At 50.0% G+C, this 24,910-nt stretch overlaps 1 protein-coding gene across 5 annotated transcripts; it reads left to right on the top strand.

Moving 5' to 3' along the window:
* CORO6 (coronin 6) lies at nucleotides 1-24,466 on the top strand. 5 transcript variants are annotated; one of them, XM_079955745.1, is made up of 13 exons: nucleotides 1-313; nucleotides 622-865; nucleotides 4,797-5,012; nucleotides 11,559-11,681; nucleotides 12,774-12,903; nucleotides 13,399-13,580; nucleotides 15,027-15,146; nucleotides 16,879-16,998; nucleotides 20,133-20,237; nucleotides 21,436-21,581; nucleotides 22,477-22,534; nucleotides 23,332-23,562; nucleotides 23,985-24,466. In XM_079955745.1, the coding sequence occupies exons 3-13, from the start codon at nucleotides 4,815-4,817 to the stop codon at nucleotides 24,105-24,107; spliced, it is 1,536 nt and encodes a 511-aa protein (XP_079811871.1). In that variant the 5' UTR covers nucleotides 1-313; nucleotides 622-865; nucleotides 4,797-4,814; the 3' UTR covers nucleotides 24,108-24,466. The 5 variants fall into 5 exon arrangements, with proteins under 5 accessions (XP_079811871.1, XP_079811869.1, XP_079811868.1 ...); XM_079955743.1 differs by lacking the exon at nucleotides 16,879-16,998 and having other exon boundaries at nucleotides 2-313; XM_079955741.1 differs by lacking the exon at nucleotides 15,027-15,146 and having other exon boundaries at nucleotides 8-313.
* Nucleotides 24,467-24,910: the final 444 nt, after the last annotated feature.

Raw genomic sequence — 24,910 nt, 5'->3', positions numbered from 1 at the left:
GGCGGCCGCCCATTCCCCAAGGAGGGGGGCTCGCAGCTGTCGCCCCCTCCCTCGCTGGGGGGGGGGGAGAAACGAGCGCTGGAGACCTGAGATGGTGGCGGCAGCGGCGGCGGCCGCAGCAGCAGCAGCTGCTCTTCCCTCCAGCCGCATTGAGGCCCCTGCGCCAGGCGCTGCGTGCCAGCCCGCCCGCCCCGGAGGACGCCACCCAGCTTGGCAGCGCCCGGACGGAGCGAGCAGAGAGTCCCCAGGCCCCGGGACGGCGCCCCGCTTCCTCCTCCTCCTCCTCCCGCGCCCCCGATCCCTGGAAATCTAGGTAAGGCGCAGGACGCCCCCCTCCCAACCTCCCCAAACGCCGTGCGCCCTTGGAGAGACCTGGGCGCAGGTGCGTATAATGGAGAGGGAAGGGGGGCCCTTTCTTTCCTTCCGCCCCCCCCCAAAAAAAACTGCAGGCTGCTCAGCAGACGGACCATCCGTGCACACAGGAAAGAAGCTCTTCTTGCTTGCTCGCCCCCCCTCCAGCCAGCCCCCCCCCCATATCCCCTCCCCCCTCCGCTCCAAACCCAGAGCCGCTGCAGAAGCCAGGCTATATTAGGAAAGTGACCTCTGGGGTTTGCCTTGCAGAGCGCCTCGCCTTCTATAGCCGCCGCAGCGCCGGGGAGGAGTTCCGGCTTCGACCCTTTTTGCCGCCTTCTCCGAGGGCCCATTGAAAAAAAAAACCCGGTGGCTTCCCTGGAAAGGAACGCTTCCTCTTCGCCCCCACCCTCCCGGAGCCCCGGAGCGGGTTTCGTCTTCGCGCAAAGAGGTCCTTGGGGGGCTTTCTTCTTCCACCTTTCTGCCTGCACCTCCTGCGCGTTCACACGATCAGGTGAAATCGTGTACGCGTTTCCCGTGCATGATGCCAGGACTGTCGAGTTCGATACCCGTGCCTGTGCTTTGCATGACCCACTGCGTGTGTGAGAGTTAATAACTACTTAGGCCTGTACCCAACTAAATGGACCCATTGAAGTTGGTGGGTTTGTCTCTGTGTGTATTCCACCCCCATTCGCCCCATTGATTTTATTCACTGTCTGTCTCTCCGCCTGCCTTGTAATCTTTTTTCTATGCCACGTTTAAACTTTAGAGATTTCGTGGTATGTAAATAGCCAAAGGAAACAAATAAAAGAAATTAAGTTAGGTACTCATGTTTGCTTTTTGTGGGTCTTAGTGTGGCTTAATGTGCCCTAATTTAGGGCTGGAGATCATCTGCAGATGTTGTTGGGCTCCTAAACCCCAAGCAGGCAACATGTTCGGTGTTAAGAATCGATAGCGAGATGGGCGCTTGCCACAACGGGGGACACAGGCATTCCCCAGCCCTGCCCCATTGAGACTTACAACGTTTTAACACACCCCACTGCTCCCCTTTTCTCCTCCAGTTCTCTCCCTCCTTGCAATGTTCAGTTTCAGATTGTAACACCCATCAGGGACAGGACCCCTGTCCTCTTGTAGCCTTTAAGCTAAGCATCATGCATGCTGATGGTGCTGCCTCAGAAATTGTGTGTGTGTGTGTGTGTGTGTGTGTGTGTGTGTGTGTGTATAAACATAGGAACAGCAAGTGGATATCTAGGAACTGACATAGAATCATAGAGTCGGAAGGGGTCCTGGGAGTCATCTACTCTAGCCCACCCCCTGCATTGCAGCAATCTCTGCTAAAGCATCCATGATACAGAGCCATCCAACTTCTGCTTAAATAAGTTTTTTAATATGGTTTTATATACACAGGAAGCCACCCGGAGTGGCTGGGGAAAGCCAGCCAGATGGGCAGGGCATTAACAACAACAACAGTAACAATAACCTTAATAATAATAATAACCTCCAAGAAAGGAGAGTCCACCACCTTCCAAGGGAGTCCGTTCCACAGTCAAACAGCTCTTACCCCCAGAAAGTTCTTCCTAATGTTTAGTCGGAATCTCCTTCCTTGCAACTTGAATCCACTGGCTCGTCTCTCTGCGAGATTGGTGTCTATCTTTGCAACCAGGACTTGGGGTTGTGTGTACGTCTGAGTGTGCACGCTTCAGGGAGCCGACTTGAGGGTGGCTCTTTCGTGGGGGGCATTTTGGGTTCGGCAAAAATGACCTCAAGACCCATTAGAGTGAGATCTTTCTCCCTCTTTTCCCCATGCTGGTGGAACGTGGGGGTCGTGCAGTGAAACCTGGCCGGAGACTCAGAACAGAGGGAAGAGAGCTCCTTTGCACGATCAACAAATGAGAGGGACAGTGTGGTATAGTGGTTGGGACCTGGGAGATCAGGGTTTAATCCTCGCTCAGCTGTGAAAGCTCATGGGATGTAACCTTGGGCCAGTCACTGTTTCTCTCAGCCTAGCCTATCTCACAGGGTTGTTGCAAGGATATGATGGGGAGTACCGGACCCTGTGCACCCCCTTCATCAGCTCCTTGAAGGAAAGGTGGGATATGACTATAACAATAATAACTGCATTGATAAAAATTCATTACTATTAACTACGAGTTACAGCTAGAAGGGGATGTGGGTGGCGCTGTGGGTTAAATCACAGAGCCTAGGACTTGCCAATCAGAAGGTCGGTGGTTCGAATCCCCATGATGGGGTGAGCTCCCATTGCTCAGTCCCTGCTCCTACCAACCTAGCAGTTCGAAAGCACGTCAAAGTGCAAGTAGATAAATAGGTACCACTCTGGCGGGAAGGTAAACGGCGTTTCCGTGTGCTGCTCTGGTTCACCGGAAGCGGCTTAGTCCTGCTGGCCACATGACCCGGAAGCTGTACGCCAGCTCCCTCGGCCAGTAAAGCGAGATGAGCGCTGCAACCCCAGAGTCGGCCACGACTGGACCTAATGGTCAGGGGTCCCTATACCTTTACCTTTTCACAGCTAGAAGATATGGCCCCTAGCACTAGATGGCTTTTTTCAGAAGAGCTGGACAAAGGAGGAGGAGGAGGAGGGTTACTGTTAGCAATGCCAACTTCACAAAACCTTCATGTGCAGGTGTGGCCTACCTGTGAATACCAGGCGTTGAGGATATAAAGAGGGGCCAGCCAATCCCCTTAGTGCCTTGCACATCAGCTTCCATGATGCATCTGACCAACTGCTGCAGACACACAGTGCTGACCTAGATGGGGCTTTGCTCTGGCCCAGCAAAGCAATGTTATTCTGGAATCAGTGGAACTCCTGGCTGCAGGATGAAATGTGCATGCCAGGGCACAGTTTCGGGCATTGAAAGCTCAGTGTTCTGGGGTGAGAAGTCTCAACTAGCTGTAGGCTTTACTAGGTCGATGCTGGAAAACTGCAGCATTTCTCTTGCTCTCGGCCTCATTCCTCCCATCTGCAGTATGGGTCTAATAAGTCTGATCTACCTTCTAGTGCTGTGGCAGAGAGGAGGTCCATGAACTGCCTTCAAACACCCCAGAGGCACATCTGTCCATGCTGAGGACAGCTGTGATTTAAGGAGGGAGCTAGTGGCCATCTGATCTGATGGAATGAAAAATTGAAAAGCTAGTTCCTTGCCCCAAGGCGCTTACATAGCCTGAGGTTTGACAGTGGGCAAATAATGGAATAACTTTACTACTTCTTTATGTATAACTGACAAAAACAAAAATATGCAGATTGTATTCAACCGAGTTCTACTCAGAGTAGGCCTGTTGAAATGAACATGTCTAAGTTAGCCATGCCCATTACTTTAAATGGGTCTACTCTGAGCCAGACTAGCATTGGACGCAAACAATATTGATATCTCTCTCTGTGTGTATATATATGTTGCGTGATATAGACAAACACACACACACATATATTTTCTTGATTTGCATAACTAGTTCATGACACCAGTTTTGAATTTTATCAATGCAGTGCATTGAATTAGCAGTGCAAAAGCAATACAGGGTTGTTGCTGTTTTTTTATTAAAAAAAAAATACTAACTCCCTGATGGGATTGGAGTGAAAATGGAATTGATATTGCGGGTGGGGGGGGGGAAGGTGTGAGAAGATGCTGGAGTTTACAGAAGCAGAAAAAATATTTAGGGGAAATACCTAAGCTTTCTCCTCCACTCTCTCTGCCGCCCCCCCCCAAAAAAAAATTAAAAATAGCCAAGGAGAGGAAAAGGAGAGGGAATGAAAAATTAAAATGGGATGTATGGGATAGAGTATCCTTGAAAAAATAATGGGTGGCTGGATCCCTGAACAGGGGCACTCTTGTGGGGAAAGGAAGATGCACTGCAACACTTTGTTGCAGCTCCCCCTTATTTAGAATAAAAAATTGAGGGGATTTTAATATAAAAAAGTGGGGTATATCATGTGGGCTACATTTTCAGGTCTTTTGGAAGGGTTTATTTGTTTCCTAAAATATTTGTGTACTGCTTGATTGTAAAAAAAATGGCAACACGAAACAAACTCAGAGTAGTACACAGAAAAGATCAAACCATAAAAACATCACTGAGGAAAGCTGATGACAGTAATATGACTAAATAACAGTAGACTAAAAACAGGTGAAAACTCACACCGGCTTTCTAAACGTCTGGGTAGGCTTATCTAAACAGGAATGTTTACGAAGGAGCTGGAAAGAGTACAGGGAAGGCAGCTGCCGGCCATCAAGAGGCAGGGAGTTCCAGAGGTGCAGGCGCAGCCACACTACAGAGCAGTTGTGCCAGTTCCTCAGATCAGAGCACTCTATGGGGCAAGGCGATCTCGTCGGTCAACGGGCTTGGCTTGGGGTTGGGTGTGCTTCTTCTGTTTGTCCCCTGCTGACCCCCTCTTTCTCCTTCTGTGTCCACCCTTCCCTTCTGCCCCCCCCCAAAAGAAGCAGGATCCCTCTGCCATGAGTCGCCGGGTGGTGCGCCAGAGCAAGTTCCGGCATGTCTTTGGTCAGCCGGTCAAGGCCGACCAGATGTATGAGGACATCCGGGTCTCCAAGGTTACATGGGACAGCTCCTTCTGCGCCGTCAACCCCAAATTCGTGGCCATCATTGTGGAGTCTGGCGGTGGGGGGGCCTTCATGGTTTTACCCCTGGCCAAGGTACGTTCCCCTCTCTCCCCTGGCGGGAGGGAGCATGTTTGAAGGAGGGGGAGGCTGATGATTGCGAATGGTTGTTCGGCTAATAATAACTTGCATAGCATTCAATATTTATATAGTCAAAGCACTTTGCATTCATTATCTCTTTGCAACAATCCTGCGAGGTGGTGTTGTTGTTGTTTAGTTGTTCAGTCGTGTCCAACTCTTTGTGACCCCCTGGACCAGAGCACGCTAGGCACTCCTGTCTTCCACTGCCTCCTGCAGTTTGGTCAAACTCACGCTGGTCGCTTCGAGAACACTGTCCCACCATCTCGTCCTCTGTCGTCCCCTTCTCCTTGTGCCCTCCATCTTTCCCAGCATCAGGGTCTTTTCCAGGGAGTCTTCTCTTCTCATGAGGTGGCCAAAGGATTGGAGCCTCAGCTTCAGGATCTGTCCTTCCAGTGAGCACTCAGGGCTGATTTCCTTCAGAATGGAGAGGTTTGATCTTCTTGCAGTCCATGGGACTCTCAAGAGTCTCCTCCAGCACCAGAATTCAAAAGCATCAATTCTTCTCCTTCACGGTGGGACCTATATATTCAGAGCACTTTGCATTCATTATCTCTTTGCAACAATCCGTTGAGGTGGGCCAGTTGACTTCTGCCCCGGAGTGTGGATGGAGTTTTCTGGCTTGTCTCAGCGGGAGGAGGGTACCTAGCAGACCCCTCTTCATTGCTGGCCGCCAACTCCCATCATCCCCAGCCACGCTTGGGCTACTGGGAGTTGTAGGCCAGAGGTGGTTGACTACAACTCCCAGCAGAACATTAGACGATTCGGGACAGGGATAAGAAAATCCGTATTCACTTAGGGTATAGTTAATCCATGGAACTCGCTGCAGCAGGAGGTAATGATGGCTGCCAACTTGGATGGCTTTAGAAGAGGACAAATTTCAGCAGCACCCTGTGTGGTGTTAAAATGGCCCCGTGCCTCTTGCCCTCAGTTCTACGCCGCTGGCACCCAATGCAGCCAAACTGGTCATGCTATCCTAAAATCGCTTCTGCTAGTTGGGCACTGGCCTGATCCACTAAGCTCTCTTTATGTTCTTATGGAGGGCAGCCCCCTCATCCCTGCTGGACAAGGTAATATTTTTGCTGAGGGTTGAAGAGCTTCACGTTGGTAGCCACTTCAGCCGAGGTGGGAAGTCTGATGCCCTTCAGACAATTCACAGAGTCACAGAATTGCAGAGTTGGAAGGGACCCCAAAGGTCATCCATTCCAACCCCCTGCAAGGCAGGAATCTCAGCTATACCCTCCGTGATAGATGGCCGTCCAACCTCTGCTTCTAAAACCTCCATTGAAGGTTCTGTTGTCAAACAGCTCTTACCCTCAGAAAGTTCTTGCTGATATTTAGTTGGGTGCCCTTCCTTGTGTCTTGAAGCCATGGGTAGGCAAACTAAAGCCTAATCGCCTTCTAAATCTGGCCCACAAACGGTCCGGGAATCAGGGTGTTTTTACATGAGTAGAATGTGTCTTTTTATTTAAAATGCATCTCTGGGTTATTTGTGGGGCATCGGAATTCCTTCAAAAAAAATAAATTCAAAATATAGTCCAGCCCCCCACAAGGTCTGAGGGACAGTGGACCGGCCCCCTGCTGAAAAAGTTTACTGACCCCTGCTCGAAGCCATTGGTTCGGGTCCTCCCCTAGGAGAAAACAAGATTGCTCCGACTTCTGTGGGACAGCCCTGGAAGGGGTACAGCCCTGACTCACCTTTGCCGCGTCTGTGTATCACCTGTACTTTGGTCCAGCATTACCTTGAAATCTGGGCACCCTTGCTTCTCACCTCCTGGTGTTTGGGAGAAGCAGAATTGATCAAAATTCTCCCTTTCGGCATGACCATGAAAAGCTGCCAGAGGTCTCTGTGCATTTGCTCAATCCTAGCCTTTTTTAGGGGGGAGAAGTTGCTTGAACACCCCCCCCCTTCTGTTCCTGCATCCATTCTTGGGAAGAATTATTACCCCTTATTGTTATGCAACCTTGCGTTTGAATTCTCAAGAGCTATTTTTTTTATCTCTCCACCACACATGCCCCAATATCCTGGGTATGGCCTCAGGCACAGCAGGGTTTCGGGGGGGGGGTCCCAGCTGCCTCAGCAGGAGGCATGTGTGTGGTTGTAGGAGAAAGGAGACCACCTGCCATTCTCCTTTCTGAGGGGGGCATTTTTGTGTTACCATAAGAATGGAAAGGCCCCTTGCCCCGGCTGGGGCTGCTGCTTAGAAGGAGGTCCAAGGAAGCATTTTACTTTGTGGGGATCTGAATATATCACCCCCTTTGCGTCCCCATAAAGTTGCAGGAATGGTGGGTGGGGAGAAATGAGTTGTGAAAGATCCCCTTCCTCAATAAATTAGGTTTCTGTATTAAACCAGCAACATAATTTCCTGGTCTTCTAAAATCTGGAGGCTGTCACCCAATTTAAATGGATTTGCCGGCTGATTAATTGATGTAACCGCAGCTGATTAATCCGTTCACCAATGAACTGATTGAAGATCATTGAGTCCTCCCTTAACAGGGGCCACCTTCTTTTTTGGAGATTTATGTCTCTGTGATAGGGTTTTGATTTTTCAATGAATATTTACTGTTAAAAAGAACCGCTAATTGTTGTTAGTATCTCCCTCTCGTACATTTCCTAATTATAGTAACACACCAGAATGAAAGTAGGTTTTTATTTTGTTTTATAGAAGATAGCAAACGTGGCCCTAGCTGTTACTAATAGCTTGATCCTTTTAAGTGAATCAAATTACGCTTCCATTCATAAACCTACGGCTTAGACGTTTTTGCAACCTCACAGAGTTCTTTCGCATAACTCCAGCAGACCCATTGACACAAATGCATAGAGGCGTCTAAGCATAATAAGCATTTTTGACACACCGCCTTCCTGGTTACAACTTGAACTGCACAATTGTGGGCCAGTGTGATGTTGTGGTTGGACTAGGACTCTGGATGCAAGACCAGAGTTCAAATACCTGCTCTGCCACGGAGCTCATTAGATGACCTGAAGCCAGCCACTCACTCTCAGACTGACCTACCTCACAGGGTTGTTCTGAGGATATAGTGGGGGGGGCGGGGGGAAGAGAGCTATGTACGTCACCCTGAAGTCCTTGGAGTCAAGGTGGGGTATGCATAAAGAAACCGCTTGTGTTTCTCCAGTGATGGTGCCGATTATTGCTAGGTTGTGTTCAACTTATGTTTCACGCAGAGTAGACCTATTGAAATTAATGGACCTAATTTAGTTTGCAATCCTGTATAGTTCTACTCAGAGGTCAGCCCCATAGATCTCAGTGGGTACATGAGTATAGGTTTGCAGGCTGAGTCACACTTGTTAATTTCAGTAGGTCTAACTCTGATTAAAACAACAACAATGGCAACAATAATTTATTTATACCCCGCCCATCTGGCTGGGTTTCCCCAGCCACTCTGGGCGGCTCCCAACCAAATATTAAAAACAATACAGCATCAAACATTAAAAACTTACCAATACAGGGCTGCCTTCAGATGTCATCTAAAAGTCAGGTAGTTGTTTATCTCCTTGACATCTAATGGGAGGACATTCCACAGGGCAGGCGCCACCACCGAGAAGGCTCTCTGCCTGGTTCCCTGTAACCTCACTTCTAACAGGGAGGGAACTGCCAGAAGGCCCTCAGCACTGGACCTCTTGGTTGAATACCACTGCTCATTATTGATTAAATGTCTATTCTGTCCTTATGTCCAAAGGAGCCCAGGGTGGCAAACTCCCCATGTGTGTTAAAACAGTGCAATTAAAAATAAAATTTAAATTTTATTTTAAAACTTTTAAAATATTGAAAAAACTTTTTTAAAAAGTAAATGTTGTAAAACTTAAAAGGAAAAAAGTGTCTCCCCAGTGGTTTGATGGAAACATTAGAATATGGAGAGGAGTAAGATGGAAACCAATATGGATGCCACATAAGTCAGTGGCCGAGATGCGGAAGGGGCACCCCCAAACCTTTCCTTCCCTGGTCTTTCAGGACTGGAGCCTTTAATAAAATGGTGCCCCCCCCTCCTGGTTTTTCATTCTGGACAGGGAATCTGGAAGGCTGGAACAGTTGATGGTCTTGGGGTAGTTGTTATAAGGATTTACTTACAGAATCAACCTTGCTGGCATTTTGCAACAGGACAGGTCTCTTCCCCTGAGGAGGCTAGTGATGGTCTCTGTTAGGCCACTGAACAGGAGGCTGGACTTGATGGGCCACTGGCCTGATCCAGCAGCCAGGCTCTTCTGATATTCTTACATGAGCACAGGGAACTCTTGCATCTTTAATTGTGCAGGAAAATCCTTGTGCACATGTATCTTAAAGATGCAGTAGCCCCAATCTGCTTTGCACCCAGCCATCCTACATAACTGAGGGGAGGGAGATTTGACACCCTGATTCAGAATCCTGTTTAAAAATATATAATAATAATAATAATAATAATAATAATAATAATAATAATTCAAATTTATCCTCTATGAACCAGATATCTTTTATTGCCGCGGCTCTCTGGCTAAAGCAAAGCTCCTTTTCAGTTTTTTGACTTTGTCCTCCAATGTGTCTGCAGTTCCTCCTGCTTTTGTGTCGCTCGCAGGCAGGGCTCCTTTTGTACGTGAAGGTAATTCGCCCTTTTATGTCTTGCGCTGCTGTGTCCAATTAAAAGGACGTCATAAAACCCCCAAGGGGTTGTACAAAACTCTCATTCTACCCTGAGCAGATCCATTGAAAACAAAGGGAGTGACTCATCTTGGGTCCGTGAATTTCGGCCGATCAGCTCTGAGTAAGAAATGGTTGAAATGTGGATTGAAACCCCTCTGATGTGTCCATTTTCCAGCTTTGTCTTTGCAGAACCTCTGCCCCCCCCCCCCATCCCTTGCTTTCCTTTCTCCCTTTTCCTTCCTGATGCCCGCTGGTGCCCTCCCGGCCTCTGAAGGGCCTCGCCAAGGTCCAAAACTTTCCCTCCCCTCCCAGGCGGCGGTTGAGAGACGGACGAGAGCAGTTGGCCTTTCTGGGGACAGCGCTGTGCTCACAATAATGAATGACTCACTTCGGGAACAATTGAAATGATGGCAGGAAGTTGGGTGGGGGTATCACTTTTTCCACGGGTCAAGTTTCCAGCTGGGCTGTTTACTGCGTGACGCAGGGGGATCGGCCCGCCTGACAAGGCCGGCTCTCTCAAGGTCGTGCGGCTAAGGCAGAGGGTGGGATATCTCGGCTGGTAGAGCAGGAGACTCTTCATCTCAGAGTCGTGGGTTCGAGACTCCTGCACTGCAGAGGATGACCCTTGTGGTCCCTTCCAACTTTACGATTCTGTGGTAAGAACGGTTCAGTGATGGAACCATTTGCCTAGACAAGTGTTTCCCAAGCTTGGGTCTCCAGCTGTTTTTGGACTACAGTTCCCATCATCTCTGACCATTGGTCCTGCCAGCTAGGGATGATGGGAGTTGTAGTCCAAAACAGCTGGAGACCCAAGCTTGGGAAACACTGGGCCCTGGAGTATTCCCTCAAGCAGAGATTGGACAGACATCTCCTGGAGATGCTCTAGCTCTAGATTCTTCTAGCTCTGGGCTGGACTAGATGACCCATGAGTCCCCCTGACAACTCTTAGTATTCTATGAATTGATAATACAGTGGTACCTCAGGTTAAGAACTTAATTCGTTCTGGAGGTCTGTTCTTAACCTGAATCTGTTCTTAACCTGAAGCACCACTTTAGCTAATGGGGCCTCCCGCTGCTGCTGCGGCGCTGGAGCACGATTTCTGTTCTCATCCTGAAGCAAAGTTCTTAACCCGAGGTACTATTTCTGGGTTAGCGGAGTCTGTAACCTGAAGCGTATGTCACCTGAGGTACCACTGTATACTTCACTGTTGGCTGAAAAAAGTTTTGTGACCTGTTGTTGTTTAGTTGTTTAGTCGTGTCCGACTCTTCATGACCCCTGGACCAGAGCACGCCAGGCACTCCTGTCTTCCACTGCCTCCTGCAGTTTGGTCAAACTCACGCTGGTCGCTTCGAGAACACTGTCCCACTATCTCGTCCTCTGTCGTCCCCTTCTCCTTGTGCCCTCCATCTTTCCCAACATCAGGGTCTTTTCCAGGGAGTCTTCTCTTCTCACGAGGTGGCCAAAGTATTGGAGCCTCAGCTTCAGGATCTGTCCTTCCAGTGAGCACGCAGGGCTGATTTCCTTCAGAATGGAGAGGTTTGATCTTCTTGCAGTCCTTGGGACTCTCAAGAGTCTCCTCCAGCACCAGAATTCAAAAGCATCCATTCTTCGGCGATCAGCCTTCTTTATGGTCCAGCTCTCACTTCCATACATCACTACTGGGAAAACCAGAGCTTTAACTATATGGACCTTTGTTGGCAAGGTGATGTCTCTGCTTTTTGAGATGCTGTCTAGGTTTGTCATCACCTTTCTCCCAAGGAGTAGGCATCAGGAAACCTTTAGTAGGTTGGCCGTCTTTTTGTGGGTCAATTGTGTGGGGAGAGGAGGGCTGCCTTTCCCAGAAATTCCCAAAATCTCTGTGTGTTTACAGACCGGCCGTGTGGACAAGAACATCCCCTTGGTGACAGGGCATACGGCCCCCGTACTGGACATTGACTGGTGTCCACACAATGACAACGTCATTGCCAGTGCCTCCGAGGACACAACAGTCATGGTAAGTGATGGCACCTTTGGAGCAAAAGCGTGGAGAGTCCATGGAAATATCCTGAGTTTTGGCAATTTCCTCCTATTTTTAGAGGGAAGGGTGTTTCTAATCGGCAAAGGGGGCATGCACTGGACGTGGTTGGGTACCTGTAGACACCTCATCAATTTGGGAGCCTGGATGTAGTACAACAGCATTTTATGGAGGTGGCATGGGGGGAGACGATTCAAAAGCATCAGGTCGGGGGTTTTAAGGTCCCTCTTCACGTGACTTGAAGCACGCAGAACCAGCCTCCTTTTCCAAACCAAAAAGTATGGCCATTCGCCTTTAAATCACTGGAAAAGGTGCCGGGGCTGTTTATAGATGGCCGGCTGGGTCCTCAGCCTGGCGTCTGACTTGCTAGGTATGATGCAGCATTTTGGGCTAAGAATAGCTCGGCGCACGACAACTCAGCAACTAAGAATAGTTGGCTCTGTGGCCTTGGCCAGGGGGTGGGTGGGAATGAAGAAGACAGCAGCTTCCTCTGATCCCCCCCCCCAAAAAAATCCTCTTCCTCCCCTTTTTCTTCTCCTTTCACAAAGAACACCAAAGTGCCCTCCATGGATAACTTTTTTAAAAAATGTATGTGTTTATCTTTATTTATGAGCTCAGGGAATGTAGGCAGCTGCCTTATCCGGAGTCAGGTCCATTGAGTTCACAATTGCCTACACTGACTGGCAGCTGCTCTCCAAGGTTTGAATCGGGGGGTGACCCCGTCCCTACCTGAAGGTGCCAGGGATTGACCTTGGGACCTTCTGCATGCAAAGCAGGTGACCTGTCTCAGAGCTGCAGTGCCCTCTCCCGTAAAATTGGAACAAGTTCCTAGTCCTCATGGTTCTTAATGAAAGGGCTGGTTTAAATAGGAGCAAACCATTGGCCCATTTAGCTCAGTTTGGTCTGCACTGGCCGGCAGCATTTCCCTGGGGTTTCAGGCAGGGAGAGCCTTATCCCAACCCCAACTGGAGATGCTATTGGGGCTAGAACCTGGCACCTTCTGCACGCAGAGCGGGTGCTGAATGCCTCTGAGCTGCCGCCGTCTCCATCGCCGCCTCTTTGTCCCACCAGGTCTGGCAGATCCCTGACTACCTCCCCATGCGCAACCTGACGGAGCCAGTCGTCACCCTCGAAGGGCATTCCAAGCGTGTGGGGATCCTGACCTGGCACCCCACAGCACGCAACATCCTACTGAGCGCAGGTAAGACCCTCTCCCCAGATTCAGGCCCCTCGCTGTGCCTGGTACGGTTATTTCAAGCCTGCAGCTCCCAGCATCCCAAGCCATTGGCTGCGCTGGCTAGGACTGATGGGAATTGTGGCCCGAAATGTTTGGAGGACACCAGGTTGGCACAGACTGCTGTTTTGAGCTCCTTGGAAGAAAGGTAGGATTCAAATACAACATCAAGTGCCTTCCTGGCCCATCGTCTGCTAAAACAGCTCACCTGGACCTCCTGCCACCCTTTTGTCCTGCTGGAGTAGGCATGGCCGCCTACTGGCAGCCACAAGAACTGCAGTGTGACGACAGCCTTACATGTATATGTATATAGTAAGATATTTGTCTAGATCAGGCTTCCCGCAATGTGATACCCTCCAAATGTTTCAGGATTGCAGCTCTCACTGCAGCTGACTGTTCTGTCACACCAGGCTGACTGATGCCTCATTTTGGCGCTTTCCCAACTCCCCTTCCTTCCTGCAGGGGGCGACAACGTCATCATCCTCTGGAACGTGGGCACTGGGGAGGCGCTCCTGACCCTCGATGACCTGCACACCGACCTCATCTACAATGTCTGCTGGAACCACAACGGGAGCCTCTTTGTCACCACCTGCAAGGACAAGCACCTGCGGATCATTGACCCCCGGCAACACCTGGTTGTGGCAGTGAGTAGCTGCTGCTGGCCCCAGCCTGCCACTGAGCATGTGTGGACAGCCTCTCCTGCTCCCTGGCTTGTCTCCCCTTCCCTCTCTCCACTCCCTGCCCTGGGACAGACATCTAAGGGTAAGCGTCGTGGCTCAGATTCCCTTGGACCTGGGACAGGGGACCTGTGGGCCTGCAGGTCTGTTGCTAGACTCCAGCTTCGATCAGCCAGCATGCTCAATGGTTGGGGACAATAGGAGCTGGAGCTCCTGAGATGCTTGACCGCTCGTAGCAGAAGTGGTGGGCGGACTTTGCACATGCTCAGAGACCCACTCTTCAGGCACACACAGGGGTACTTTTCTCCCCACACTGTCCACAAGCTTAGCAGTGGGGCGTTGCCTAGCCAATGCTTTTAAATATATGTATTTATTTATTTCATTAAAGTTATACACTGCTTGATTGTAGAAAACCGCAAAGCAGTTTACAAAAAGGGATAGAACATGAAAGTTATCGCTCAGAAAAAAATTGCTGAAATCATTTAAAGCTTTCAAAATGTTAAAATAACAATAAATTAAAAACAGATTAAAACTCTTGCCACTTGTTTAGGCTTGTCTAAACAAAAATGGGTTTAGCAGGTGCCCCAAAAAGGGACAGGGAAGGCACCTATCTGATATCAATAGGCAGGAAGTTCCAAGGTATTTTATTTTATTTTGCTTTTTTCATGGATGAGCCTCTTTGACATCCCAAATGAGCCAGCGGTGTGGAGCACTCCTGCTCACATCGTGATGAAGATACAGTGGCAGGAGAAGTAAGATTGTAGTCCTCATGGTTCAAAAGAAATATCTGGTCTGGAGAGGAAGCTGCCTTAGGCTGAGTTAGACTCTTGGTCCATCTGGCCCAGTATTGTCTGCACTGACTGGCAGCAGCAAGGCAGGGTTCTAGGTGGAAGCATTTCCCAGCCCTGCCTGGAGATACCATTAAGATCCTGGTACGTTCTGCATTCAAGACAGATGCCCTCCCAGTGAGCTCTGACTCTTTCCATCTGGGAAGGGGCAAATCAGCACCGATCTGTCTGTTTATGGCAGTTAGCTGGGCTTTTTTTGCGATCTGTTAACTGGGACGCAGCTTACAAAACCAGAGCTGCTTCTGTCTCAGACCCAAAGCATCCTCCTTTAGGATTCGTCCCCCATTATGCACTCGCACAAACGTAAAAGTGAGCCTCTATGTTAAAGGGATGTGAGTGCTCCATGTCAGCCTCAGTGGCCAACCAAGTGCCTGGCCCAAGCCCTCGATCAGGATTCGAACGCAGGAGCAGCTCTCCCTTCCTGCGATTGTCCCGGCAAAGAGCTGTGTTCCTTCTTCCTCCCCTCTCCGGAGTGTGCTCTTACTTGGACCTGTACTAACCTTGTGTGTGTGTGTGTGTCTATCTCTCTGTTTGGTCCTAACCTGCTTAACCCTGCGGCCGCCAGGAGAAATTCAAGCCCCACGAAGGCGCCCGTCCCGTCCGAGCCATCTTCATGGCCGATGGCAAAGTCTTCACCACCGGGTTTAGCAAGATGAGCGAGCGGCAGCTAGCGCTTTGGGACTTGGTATGGCTTGGGGAGGGGGTTGCATGACGGATGGTGGGGAGGGGTGTGTGTGTGTGTGTGTGTGTGTTTCTCTTAGGGTGGGGGGTCTATACTGGCCTTTCTATCAGCAGGAGGAGAGGAGAGGGAAGGAGAGCGTATTGGAACCCAGATCCCAGTACTGAATGAAGAGTACCAACCAGGGAATCACCGCTGGTATTTTTGGAGGAAACAATATGATACGATAATCTTTATTGCCATTGTCCCATACAGAACAACGAAATTGAAAAAAATCTACACCAGACATTAAAAAACCAACAAGCCTGCTATCCCAGCCTGGTTAGCCCCCTAAAAACTCTGATACCCCATAATTGAATACAATATACTCCCATAGAGACTACCTTAAAAAGGTAAAGGGACCCCTGACCATTAGGTCCAGTCGTGGCTGACTCTGGGGTTGCGGCACTCATCTCGCTTTATTGGCCGAGGGAGCCGGCATACAGCTTACGGGTCATGTGGCCAGCAGGACTAAGCCGCTTCTGGCGAACCGGAGCAGCACACGGAAACGCTGTTTACCTTCCCGCCGGAGCGGTACCTATTTATCTACTTGCACTTTGATGTGCTTTTGAACTGCTAGGTTGGCAGGAGCAGGGACCGAGCAACGGGAGCTCACCCTGTCGCAGGGATTCGAATCACCAACCTTCTGATCGGCAAGTCCTAGGCTCTGTGGTTTAACCCACAGCGCCACCCGCATCCCGAAAGACTACCTTACACTGCATTTAAAACCAAAATCGCATTTGGATAGAAGCTGTCTAAACGACAACAAAGGCCTACCAAAAATGTGTACTGACCACAGTTTCCCCTTTCATTATCAATGGGGGGCAGGTGGGGAAACAAGGCAGCTCACTGTCCCCCCCCCCAATCATTTAGAAAACTTTTTGAACTGGTTGCCTGGAGCCAGTTTCAACTCGCCCCAGGCAACCAGGCACATCTGATAGGGCTAACCTTGCTCTCTGTTCCATGATCTGCAAGCTGCAAGATGTGAACGGAGATAAGAGGGAAAGGTTGAGACAGATTTACTTAATTTTTTAAAAATTCTGATTTTGCTGGTGGTTCTAGGTTCTGGCCCTTAGCCTCAGTTCACAACATGGTCTTGTTCAGAGAAGCATATTTCCTCTGTGACTTCTTGGTCATGTTGGGAAACACTGACTCTGGACACACCCTACATTTTAAAGCCCATTCACTTTCCTCCGAAGAATCTTGGGAAGTGTAGTTTGTTAAGGGCGCTGGGAACTGTAGCACTTTGTGGGGGTTAAATTACAGTTCCCAGGATTCTTGGGGGAAATAATGTACTCTAAGTGTATTATTATTATTATTATTATTATTATTATTATTATTATTATATCCCACTTTTCGTTTAAAGAGCACAAGGTGGTATACATAATTCCTCTATTTTATCCTCACAACAACCCCATGACGTAGATTAATCTGATGCTGCCCTCTGTGGCTTTTTCTCAGTTTTGTCGCTTGGGGTGCGCACCTCTAGAGTAAAAGAACCACCTGAGAATTAACAGGGCTCTCCCACCACACAGCGAGTTTTATTAAAAATTAAAATTAAAAAATTCCTTGAGAAATCTCCAGGGGCAGCAGCAGCAGCTCCCAGCCAGCAACCTCTCCATCCTTCTCACCTCCTCCGGCTCCTCCTTTTTCCTTTCGACACACCCTTTTAACCCTTTCTCTCCCCTGCTCGCCCCAGGAAAGGTTTGCCCCCCACGAAGGGATGCGGCCGATGAGGGCCGTCTTCACCCGCGACGGACTCGTCTTCACCACAGGGTTCACTCGCATGAGCCAGCGAGAGCTGGGACTCTGGGATCCGGTAGCTGGGCCACGCATGGTGTGGAGTGTTTTCCCACCCCCCGGGAACCTGGGCGCTTTCTGCGACATTGCCACCTCTCCTGGCACGCCAAGTGTTTGGAGACAGGCCAGGCCAGGGCAGCTGCAAAGTTCAGGCGAGGAGACATGTGCTCAAAGGCATTAATGCGCAGAGGAACATCAGAGGGACACCATAATTTCCAGCAGGGCAGCTTTAAAAAACATCAGATGCCCCTGGATCCAAAGGTCCAGCATCCTGTATCCTCTAATTCAATGTTTCCCAAACTTGGGTCTCCAAATGTTTTGGACTACAATTCCCATTATCTCCCAACATCTACATGCAGCCACTGGGAGAGATCATCAGGTGGTTTGGGCTGGGTGTTCATCAGTCTGTGGATGACACCCAGCTCTACCTCTCTTTCAAATCAGAACCAGTGAAGGCGGTGAAGGTCCTGTGTGAGCGTCTGCAGGCGGTTGGAGGATGGATGGATGGCGACTAACAGATTGAATCCTGACAAGACAGAAGTACTGTTTTTGGGGGACAGGGGGTGGGCGGGTGTGGGGTGGTTGACTCTCTGGTCCTGAATGGGGCAACTGTGCCCCTGAAGGACCAGGTTCTCAGCCTGGGAGTCATTCTGGACTCACAGCTGTCCATGGAGGCGCAGGTTAATTCTGTGTCCAGGGCGGCTGTTTACCAGCTCCATCTGGTACGTAGGCTGAGACCCTCCCTGCTCGCAGACTGTCTTGCCAGAGCGGTGCATGCTCTGGTTATCTCCCGCTTGGACTACTGCAATGCACTCTACATGGGGCTACCTTTGAAGGTGACCCAGAAACTACAATTAATCCAGAATGCAGCAGCTAGACCGGTGACTGGGAGTGGCCGCCAAGACCATATAACACTGGTATTGAAAGACCTACACTGGCTCCCAGTACATTTCCGAGCACAATTCAAAGTGTTGGTGCTGACCTTTAAAGCCCTAAATGGCCTCGGTCCAGCTGCGAGAAGCCAAGTTACAGGGAACCAGGCAGAGGGCCTTCTCGGTAGTGGCGCCCACCCTGTGGAACACCCTCCCACCAGATGTCAAAGAGTAAAATAACTAACAAACTTTTAGAAGACATCTAAAGGCAGCCCTGTTTAGGGAAGCTTTTAATGTTTAATAGGTTCTTGTATTTTAGTGTTTTGTTGGAAGCTGCCCAGAGTGGCTGGGGGGACCCAGCCAGATGGGCAGGGTATAAATAATAAATTTATTATTTATTATTTATAGCAAGACCAGTAGCCAGGGATGATGGGAATTGTAGTCTGAAAAAACAGCCGGAGACCCAACTTTGGGAAACGCAGCTCTAATTCACACGCATACAAAGAATCAGGCGTTATAGCTGCTTCTTGCTCACTGACAATGCAAGTGGGCAATTGAACTAATTTGCATTTCTCAGTCGGTAGAGCATCTCAGGGTTGTGGGTCCCACGTTGGGCAAAATATTTCTGCATAACAGGGGTTTAGATTAGATGGCCCTCGTGGTCCCTTCCAACTCTCCAGTTCTAAGATTCTAAGACAGGTGTGGGCTATAGCTAACATTAGTCCTACTCAGAGTAGACCCACTGAAATTAATAGAGGTGACTATCTGAGGTTCATCCCTTCACCTGTCGTCGTTTCCCTGTTTGGCCACTGGAGGGCGCATCTCTAAGTTGCTTCCTGGGAGATGTAGTCTTTCAGTGCCTTGTCAGTGTTGGACTAGGTGGCATTGAGGACTTCATCCCCCATCATGCATTGTGCAGGAGGCCAACTTTACCACATTCCCCTGAGTATAAGGATAGTTGGATTCTAATTGAGCCACCATTAGAGGCAAATGCCATGTTCCTGGAACCTTGCAGTGGTGTGGATTTGCAGAAGTATGTGTGCTTGTGGGGAGTGGGGGGGGGGGATGAAAATCGCAGTGCATGCTGGGAATGCTGTGTTCCTAAGTGTGCAAAACATAGGAATTGGGACTTCTGAAAGAAGAGATGGGGTTTCTAGTTGGGGGGACCTACCCCTACCTGGGGGCAGGGGAAAGGCAAAGAGAAATGTTAATCCCAGAGCTGCTACAGGGTGGCCTTTAAAGGTAAAGGGACCCCCGACCATTAGGTCCAGTCGTGGCTGACTCTGGGGTTGCGGTGCTCATCTCGCTTTATTGGCCGACGGAGCCGGCGTACAGCTTCCAGGTCATGTGGCCAGCAGGACTAAGCCGCTTCTGGCGAACCAGAGCAGCACACGGAAACGCCGTTTACCTTCCCACCGGCGCGGTACCTATTTATCTACTCGCACTTTGACGTGCTTTCCAACTGCTAGGTGGGCAGGAGCAGGGACCGAGCAACAGGAGCTCACCCCATTGCGGGGATTTGAACCACCAACCTTCTGATCGGCAAGTCCTAGGCTCTGTGGTTTCACCCACAGCACTACCTGCGTCCCTATAGGGTGGCCTTTACACAGCTGGTATTTGGCATAGCCAGACTTCCCGCTCCAAGGCCAGCTGTGCTTGAAGAATGACCTGGCCCACAGCACATGCTCAGAGGCACACGGTCTCCTTGTTTTGCTCCTCCTGGTTCTGAGCCTTGGGCTCCCTCCCAGCACGGGAACCCAAAAATCAAGATGGTGAAAGGAAGGTGATTCAAATGCCTGACAAAGGGAAGTGGGGTGTGTCCCTAGCTTAATGGGCTTGGTTGTGGGGCGGGTCAGACTAGATGTCCTTTGAGATGCCTTTCAATGGAGCTCAGTGGCAGAGCCCAACGAAACATTGCATGCCGCCTTTGTATACCATGCCAGGCTCTTTCTCCACATTGCCCAGTGTTGTCTGCGCTGATTGGCAGTGCCTTTGGCAAGGGAAGCTCTCTTCCCATCACACCCTACCAGTTTCTGGAGATGCCAGATTTCGAACCTGGGACCGCCTGCGTGTAAAGTGGGGGCTCTGCTACTGAGCTCCAGACTCCCTCTCCACTTGGGTCGTGGGGCTGAGGAGGGAGATGGGGTAGTGCTGGGCTTTTGGCTGAGAGAAGCTGTCCCCATTTTGTGTGCGTGTGTGTGTGTGTGATTGCTGTGCCCAGATTGTGTCTGGTCTGGTTTTGCCCCCCCCCCCGTGCCCTGACAGCCCCTTCTTCCTGCAGAAGAACTTCGAGGAGCCCATAGCCCTCCAGGAGATGGACACAAGCAACGGAGTTCTCCTTCCCTTCTATGACCCTGATTCCAGCATAGTCTACCTGTGTGGCAAGGTAAAAAGTGAGAGCAGTGTTCCCTGATACCAAGATGGGGGATTCTTTGGAATGCAGATAGAGAGAATTGATAAGAATAATGATCTGTTATGACCTTGACGGAAGCGTACAATAGATGAGCCTTCTTGTGTTTTGGCTTATCTTCCTCCTTTTTTCTTTCTTCTTTTTTTCCTTTTCTTTTTCTTTTTTTCTTTTTCTCCCCCCCCCCCCCCGCCTTCTCATCCTCCTTCTTCTTTCCTTTTTCTTTTTTCTTTCCCATAATGGCTTATGTTTTATACCATGTACTTTGATATTTTTTGTAGATTTTTAGCTTTTTACATTATTATTGTTATTAAGGAATTTTCTTTTGTAATTTTGGTTGTCTATATTTACAGTATATGTATTTGTTTAAAGCAAAATAAAAGTGGTTGGTTGTTTTTTTTTAAAAAAAGTGGGAGGCTGTAGCATTCCTGTCTGGCCGCAGAAGAGATGGGGGCACTAGAGCCCTTGAGAGCAACTGCCCCCATTTCTCCCACTGTTTCCATTTTGGGGATTCTTAAAACTTGTACCTGAGCTCGCTTGCTTTCCTCTCCCCTCCTCCTCCCTTTTCCTTTTGCAACCACACTTCTGCGGCATAGCGGCCTGTAAGAGTCTCTTGGCTCCTGGGTGACCTCACACACCGGCCACACTCTCTCTCAGCTTGTCTACCTTGCAGGGTTGTGAGGATGAAACAAGGAAGTGGGGGAAGAGTGGACCGAGTACATTGAGGGAAGGTCTTCCAGGACTGATATCCAACGAAACAGTTTGCCTTTCAGGAAACTGGAAAGATGCTCAAAGACAGGGATTTAGCATTTTGGATTTAGATTTTGATGGTTTGGGGTTGTCTTTTTGTTTAAGATATTTTTATGTTTTGAGATATTTTGGATTTTTAGATTTTAGATTTTTTTTTTAAAAAAGTTTTGATTTGTAGAAAGAGAGCTCTCCCATAAGGCGTGCCCTACCCTGCTTTTCAAATGTATGCGCATTTTCCTCCTATTTATATTAATTTCTGCACTCAGGGCATCCCCCTATCCCTGTTTATCAGCAAACCTCCATGCTGATAAAAACACAGCGAACATTTCCTTGCACCCTGAAATGTGTGAGATTCACGCTAACTAATTAAAAAAAAGAAACCAAAGGCTGAGTTACTTCCTAGCCTAAATCTCCTGCTTCCGTGCAGGGGGACAGCAGCATCCGGTACTTTGAGATTACGGACGAAGCCCCCTACGTCCATTACCTGAGCACCTACAGCAGCAAAGAACCCCAGCGAGGGATGGGCTTCATGCCCAAGAGAGGCCTGGATGTCAGCAAATGTGAGATTGCCAGGTATGGCTCAAGGTCCAAGAGGTGGAGGGTGGCTTGAGAGGTGCGGGGGAACATTCCTAAGGCAGGTTTGTGGCTTCGGAAAGGAGCAAATCTCGGTTATTACCCTCTCCATTGGCAAGCTCAGCTGGTGCGTGCCAATCTGACACAAATTGAACTTGATGTAAATTGCATCACAGAATTGTAGAGTTGGAAGGGACCCCCAAAGGTCATCTGGCCTGACCCCCTGCAATGCAGGAATCACAGCTAATGAGTCCCTGATGGATGGCCGTCCAACCTCTGCTTCTAAAGGAAAGAAGGGAGTCCCTTCTGCTGTTAAACGGCTCATAACCAGTGAATCACCCAGTGGGCCTCCCTGGAGAGCGTGTTTCACTGATGGAGGGGCCACCACCAAGAAGGCCATTTCCCCAATGGCTGCTAACTCCATCTAGGTCAGTGGGATCTGAATAAAAGCCCCAAATAACCACGACCTCAGTGGATGGGGCAGCCTAGTGTCTGGGGATCTGATGCTTAAGGTGTTGGCGGCGCAATAATCTAGCCCAGGTGATAGGGTTGTGCCTGCCCCATAACCCACAGAGGGGGAGCCACAGCCCAGGGGGCCAGGTGCTGCTCTCCAAGCCTCTCTTCCTGGCCCTCGAAACTTTCCCCTGATGGGTTTTTGCCCCACACCTGGTGGGTTTTTGCCTGGCTGGGAATTCCCTCCCAAAACTCTGACTCTTCGCTTGGCGTGATGGAGGCTGCAGAGGTGTGTGGGTGGGTCTGTGTGCAAAATTTGTTGCTCCACACACTTTTTCCTCCGGCCTCACCCCAGCCCCGGCATGCGGCCCCCAGACTGAAAAACGGGTTCCCTGCCCTCACCTGACCTCGTGTCCCCCTTTGCCTCTCCCCCATGAAACAGGTTTTTCAAGCTGCACGAGCGCAAATGCGAGCCCATTGTTATGACCGTTCCACGAAAGGTGAGCAAATCGGAAGATTCGGGGACCGTGGGCATGTCAATTTGAACTGGGGGGGGGGGGAGGAAGAACCATTATTGGACACACACACACTGGCTGCATCAATTTCCCAATATACCTGAGCTACAAGTCCCGTCAGACCCAGAAACCAGGCATGATGAGAGTTGTAGTTTAACAGCACCTGGTGGGGCTAGAGGCTCTTGCTCCATGCCTGCTCTAGAACCAGGGTTCCCAAATGGGCAATAGTGCCCCCTGGGGGCAGCGGGGGGTGTGTGCTGGAGGGGTAAATGACTATCAGACTTTGAAAAGCTGGGAAAAGTTCACTAATTCTATTTAGTGAATTTTAGCCCCCTTTTTCTTTTTCCTTTCTCCTCCTGTGAAGAGGCTGCATCCTAATGTTTTAATGTTGTATTTTAATCTTTTTTTTAAATTGTATTTTAATCAGCTTGTTTTTATTATTGGTTGTTAGCTACCCTGAGCCCGGTCTTGGCTGGGGAGGGGAGGGTATAAATACAAACTATTATTATTATTATTATTATTAAATTTGTTTTGAACAAATGTGCAATTAATAGTTGCTGCCTTGAATGTTACTGTGTTATTGTCTTCCTTAGTGGCTATTCTAAATAATGCTGTTTGTAGGGTAGGGGACACGGGGGTGAATTTATGGAACCGGGGGTGGGGGTGGTGGCCCCCAAAACGATTGTTCTACATGGACCAGATCTTAGTCCAGAGGGCATTATGGATAGCAAGAACAAAGCAGTCTGGAATCTCTCCTGTTCCCTTCTCTCTGTCCTGGACAGTCCGACCTCTTCCAAGACGATTTATATCCTGACACGCCGGGGCCTGAACCCGCACTCGAGGCAGACGAGTGGCTGTCGGGAAAGGACGCGGAGCCCATCCTGGTTTCGTTGCGGGACGGCTATGTCCCCGTCAAGAACCGGGAGCTCAAGGTCACCAAAAAGAACATCCTGGACAGCAGGCCCCCCACGGGGCCACGGCGAAGCCAGTCCACTTGCGACACAAATTTTTCGGTGAGTTTTTCTCATCCGCTCAGGGGCGGGAGAGGGGGTAAACTTGACGGCTATGAAAGGTGAAGCGCCTGGAACACTCTCTGCAGCAAGGGTTAAATCAAGTTGTGGCGCCACCTGGTGGTGGTTGGAGAGAAAAAAACACAAAATGCCCTTCAAGGCACTTTGACGCTGTTCAGTTTCCTCCAAAGCATTTTAGTGGGAGTTTCAAGGGGGCTGCGGAATGGACCCGAATGGCTTCAATATTTGGTGGAGGCTCACAAATGCTGTGGACAAGAAGATTGCTTTTCCCTATCCGGAGGAATGAAGGGCTGAGACCTTTTCCAGGGAGCGTGGTGGGGTCCCCTAGGTCCTGCCACTCCTCTAACTCTTGCTTTCCTCTCTCTTTCTTTCTCCATGCCTTCTCCCCACCTGCCTCCCCAAAGCGTTCTGCCTTGGAGGAGCTTCTGGAAGAGATCCGGTCCTTGCGGCAAACTGTCCAAGCTCACGAGAAGCGCATCTCTGACCTGGAAAACAAACTCTGCCAGTTCACCAACGGCACGGACTAGCAACTCCCCCCACCCCCCAAAAAAAACCACACCCACCCACCAGCCTTGGCCATGCCTGGGGACACCCTCCGCCGGAGACCAGGATGCTGCATCTTTCCCCTTTCCCAGAGACTCCGCTGCTTATTCTCCCATGGCTCAGCAGACGTTTGCAGTGGGGAGCAGGGACATTCTCCCCCCACCTACTGGAAATGGCCCACCACCCTGACCTCCCCCCCCCCAGCTTGGACTTTGATCTCAGCTGCTTTGGAACGACAGGCAAGACCTTTTCGGGGAGGGGGCAGAGAGCATGAAGGAGAGAGGGATCCGAGTTCATATCTTGGCCCCCCACCCTGGCCCAGAACTGGGCCTGATACCCACCCTCTACCTCATCCTGCCTTCTCCTTGCCACGGAACGGGACAACTGTGTTATTTTTATTGGGGGGGGGCGTGTTCCATGTGTGTTTTGGGATGCAGTGACCGGGGTGGGGCAGGGGGTCGAGATTTGAGGTTGAATGGAGACTGGGGGGTGATGGGAAGTGGGGGGCAGGCATTGCTTGCTTTTTGGGGGGGGGGAGAGACAGACCCTGCAGGCGGGGGCAGACGTTGGCCAGAGGAGAGCGGATCGGGTGGCCTCTGTGCTGAGCGAACGGGTGGTGTATTATGGGATGGCTCGGAACAATTATCCAGGGCCTTGATGAGTTGCCTCACGTCTTTGGTTTGGGGGGGGGGCAGGTTGTTCTCTGCAATATGTAGTTGGGTGGAGTGCCGGCTGCTTGAAAAGGGGGGAAAGAGATCTGTAGGCCATCCCTGAATTGTGAGGATGT

This window comes from Podarcis cretensis (genome assembly GCF_951804945.1).
Source record: "Podarcis cretensis genome assembly, chromosome: 15".
Classification (NCBI taxonomy): domain Eukaryota; kingdom Metazoa; phylum Chordata; class Lepidosauria; order Squamata; family Lacertidae; genus Podarcis; species Podarcis cretensis.
The sequence above is the reverse complement of the archived record's forward strand: the minus strand, read 5'-3'. Positions and strand labels throughout refer to the sequence as shown.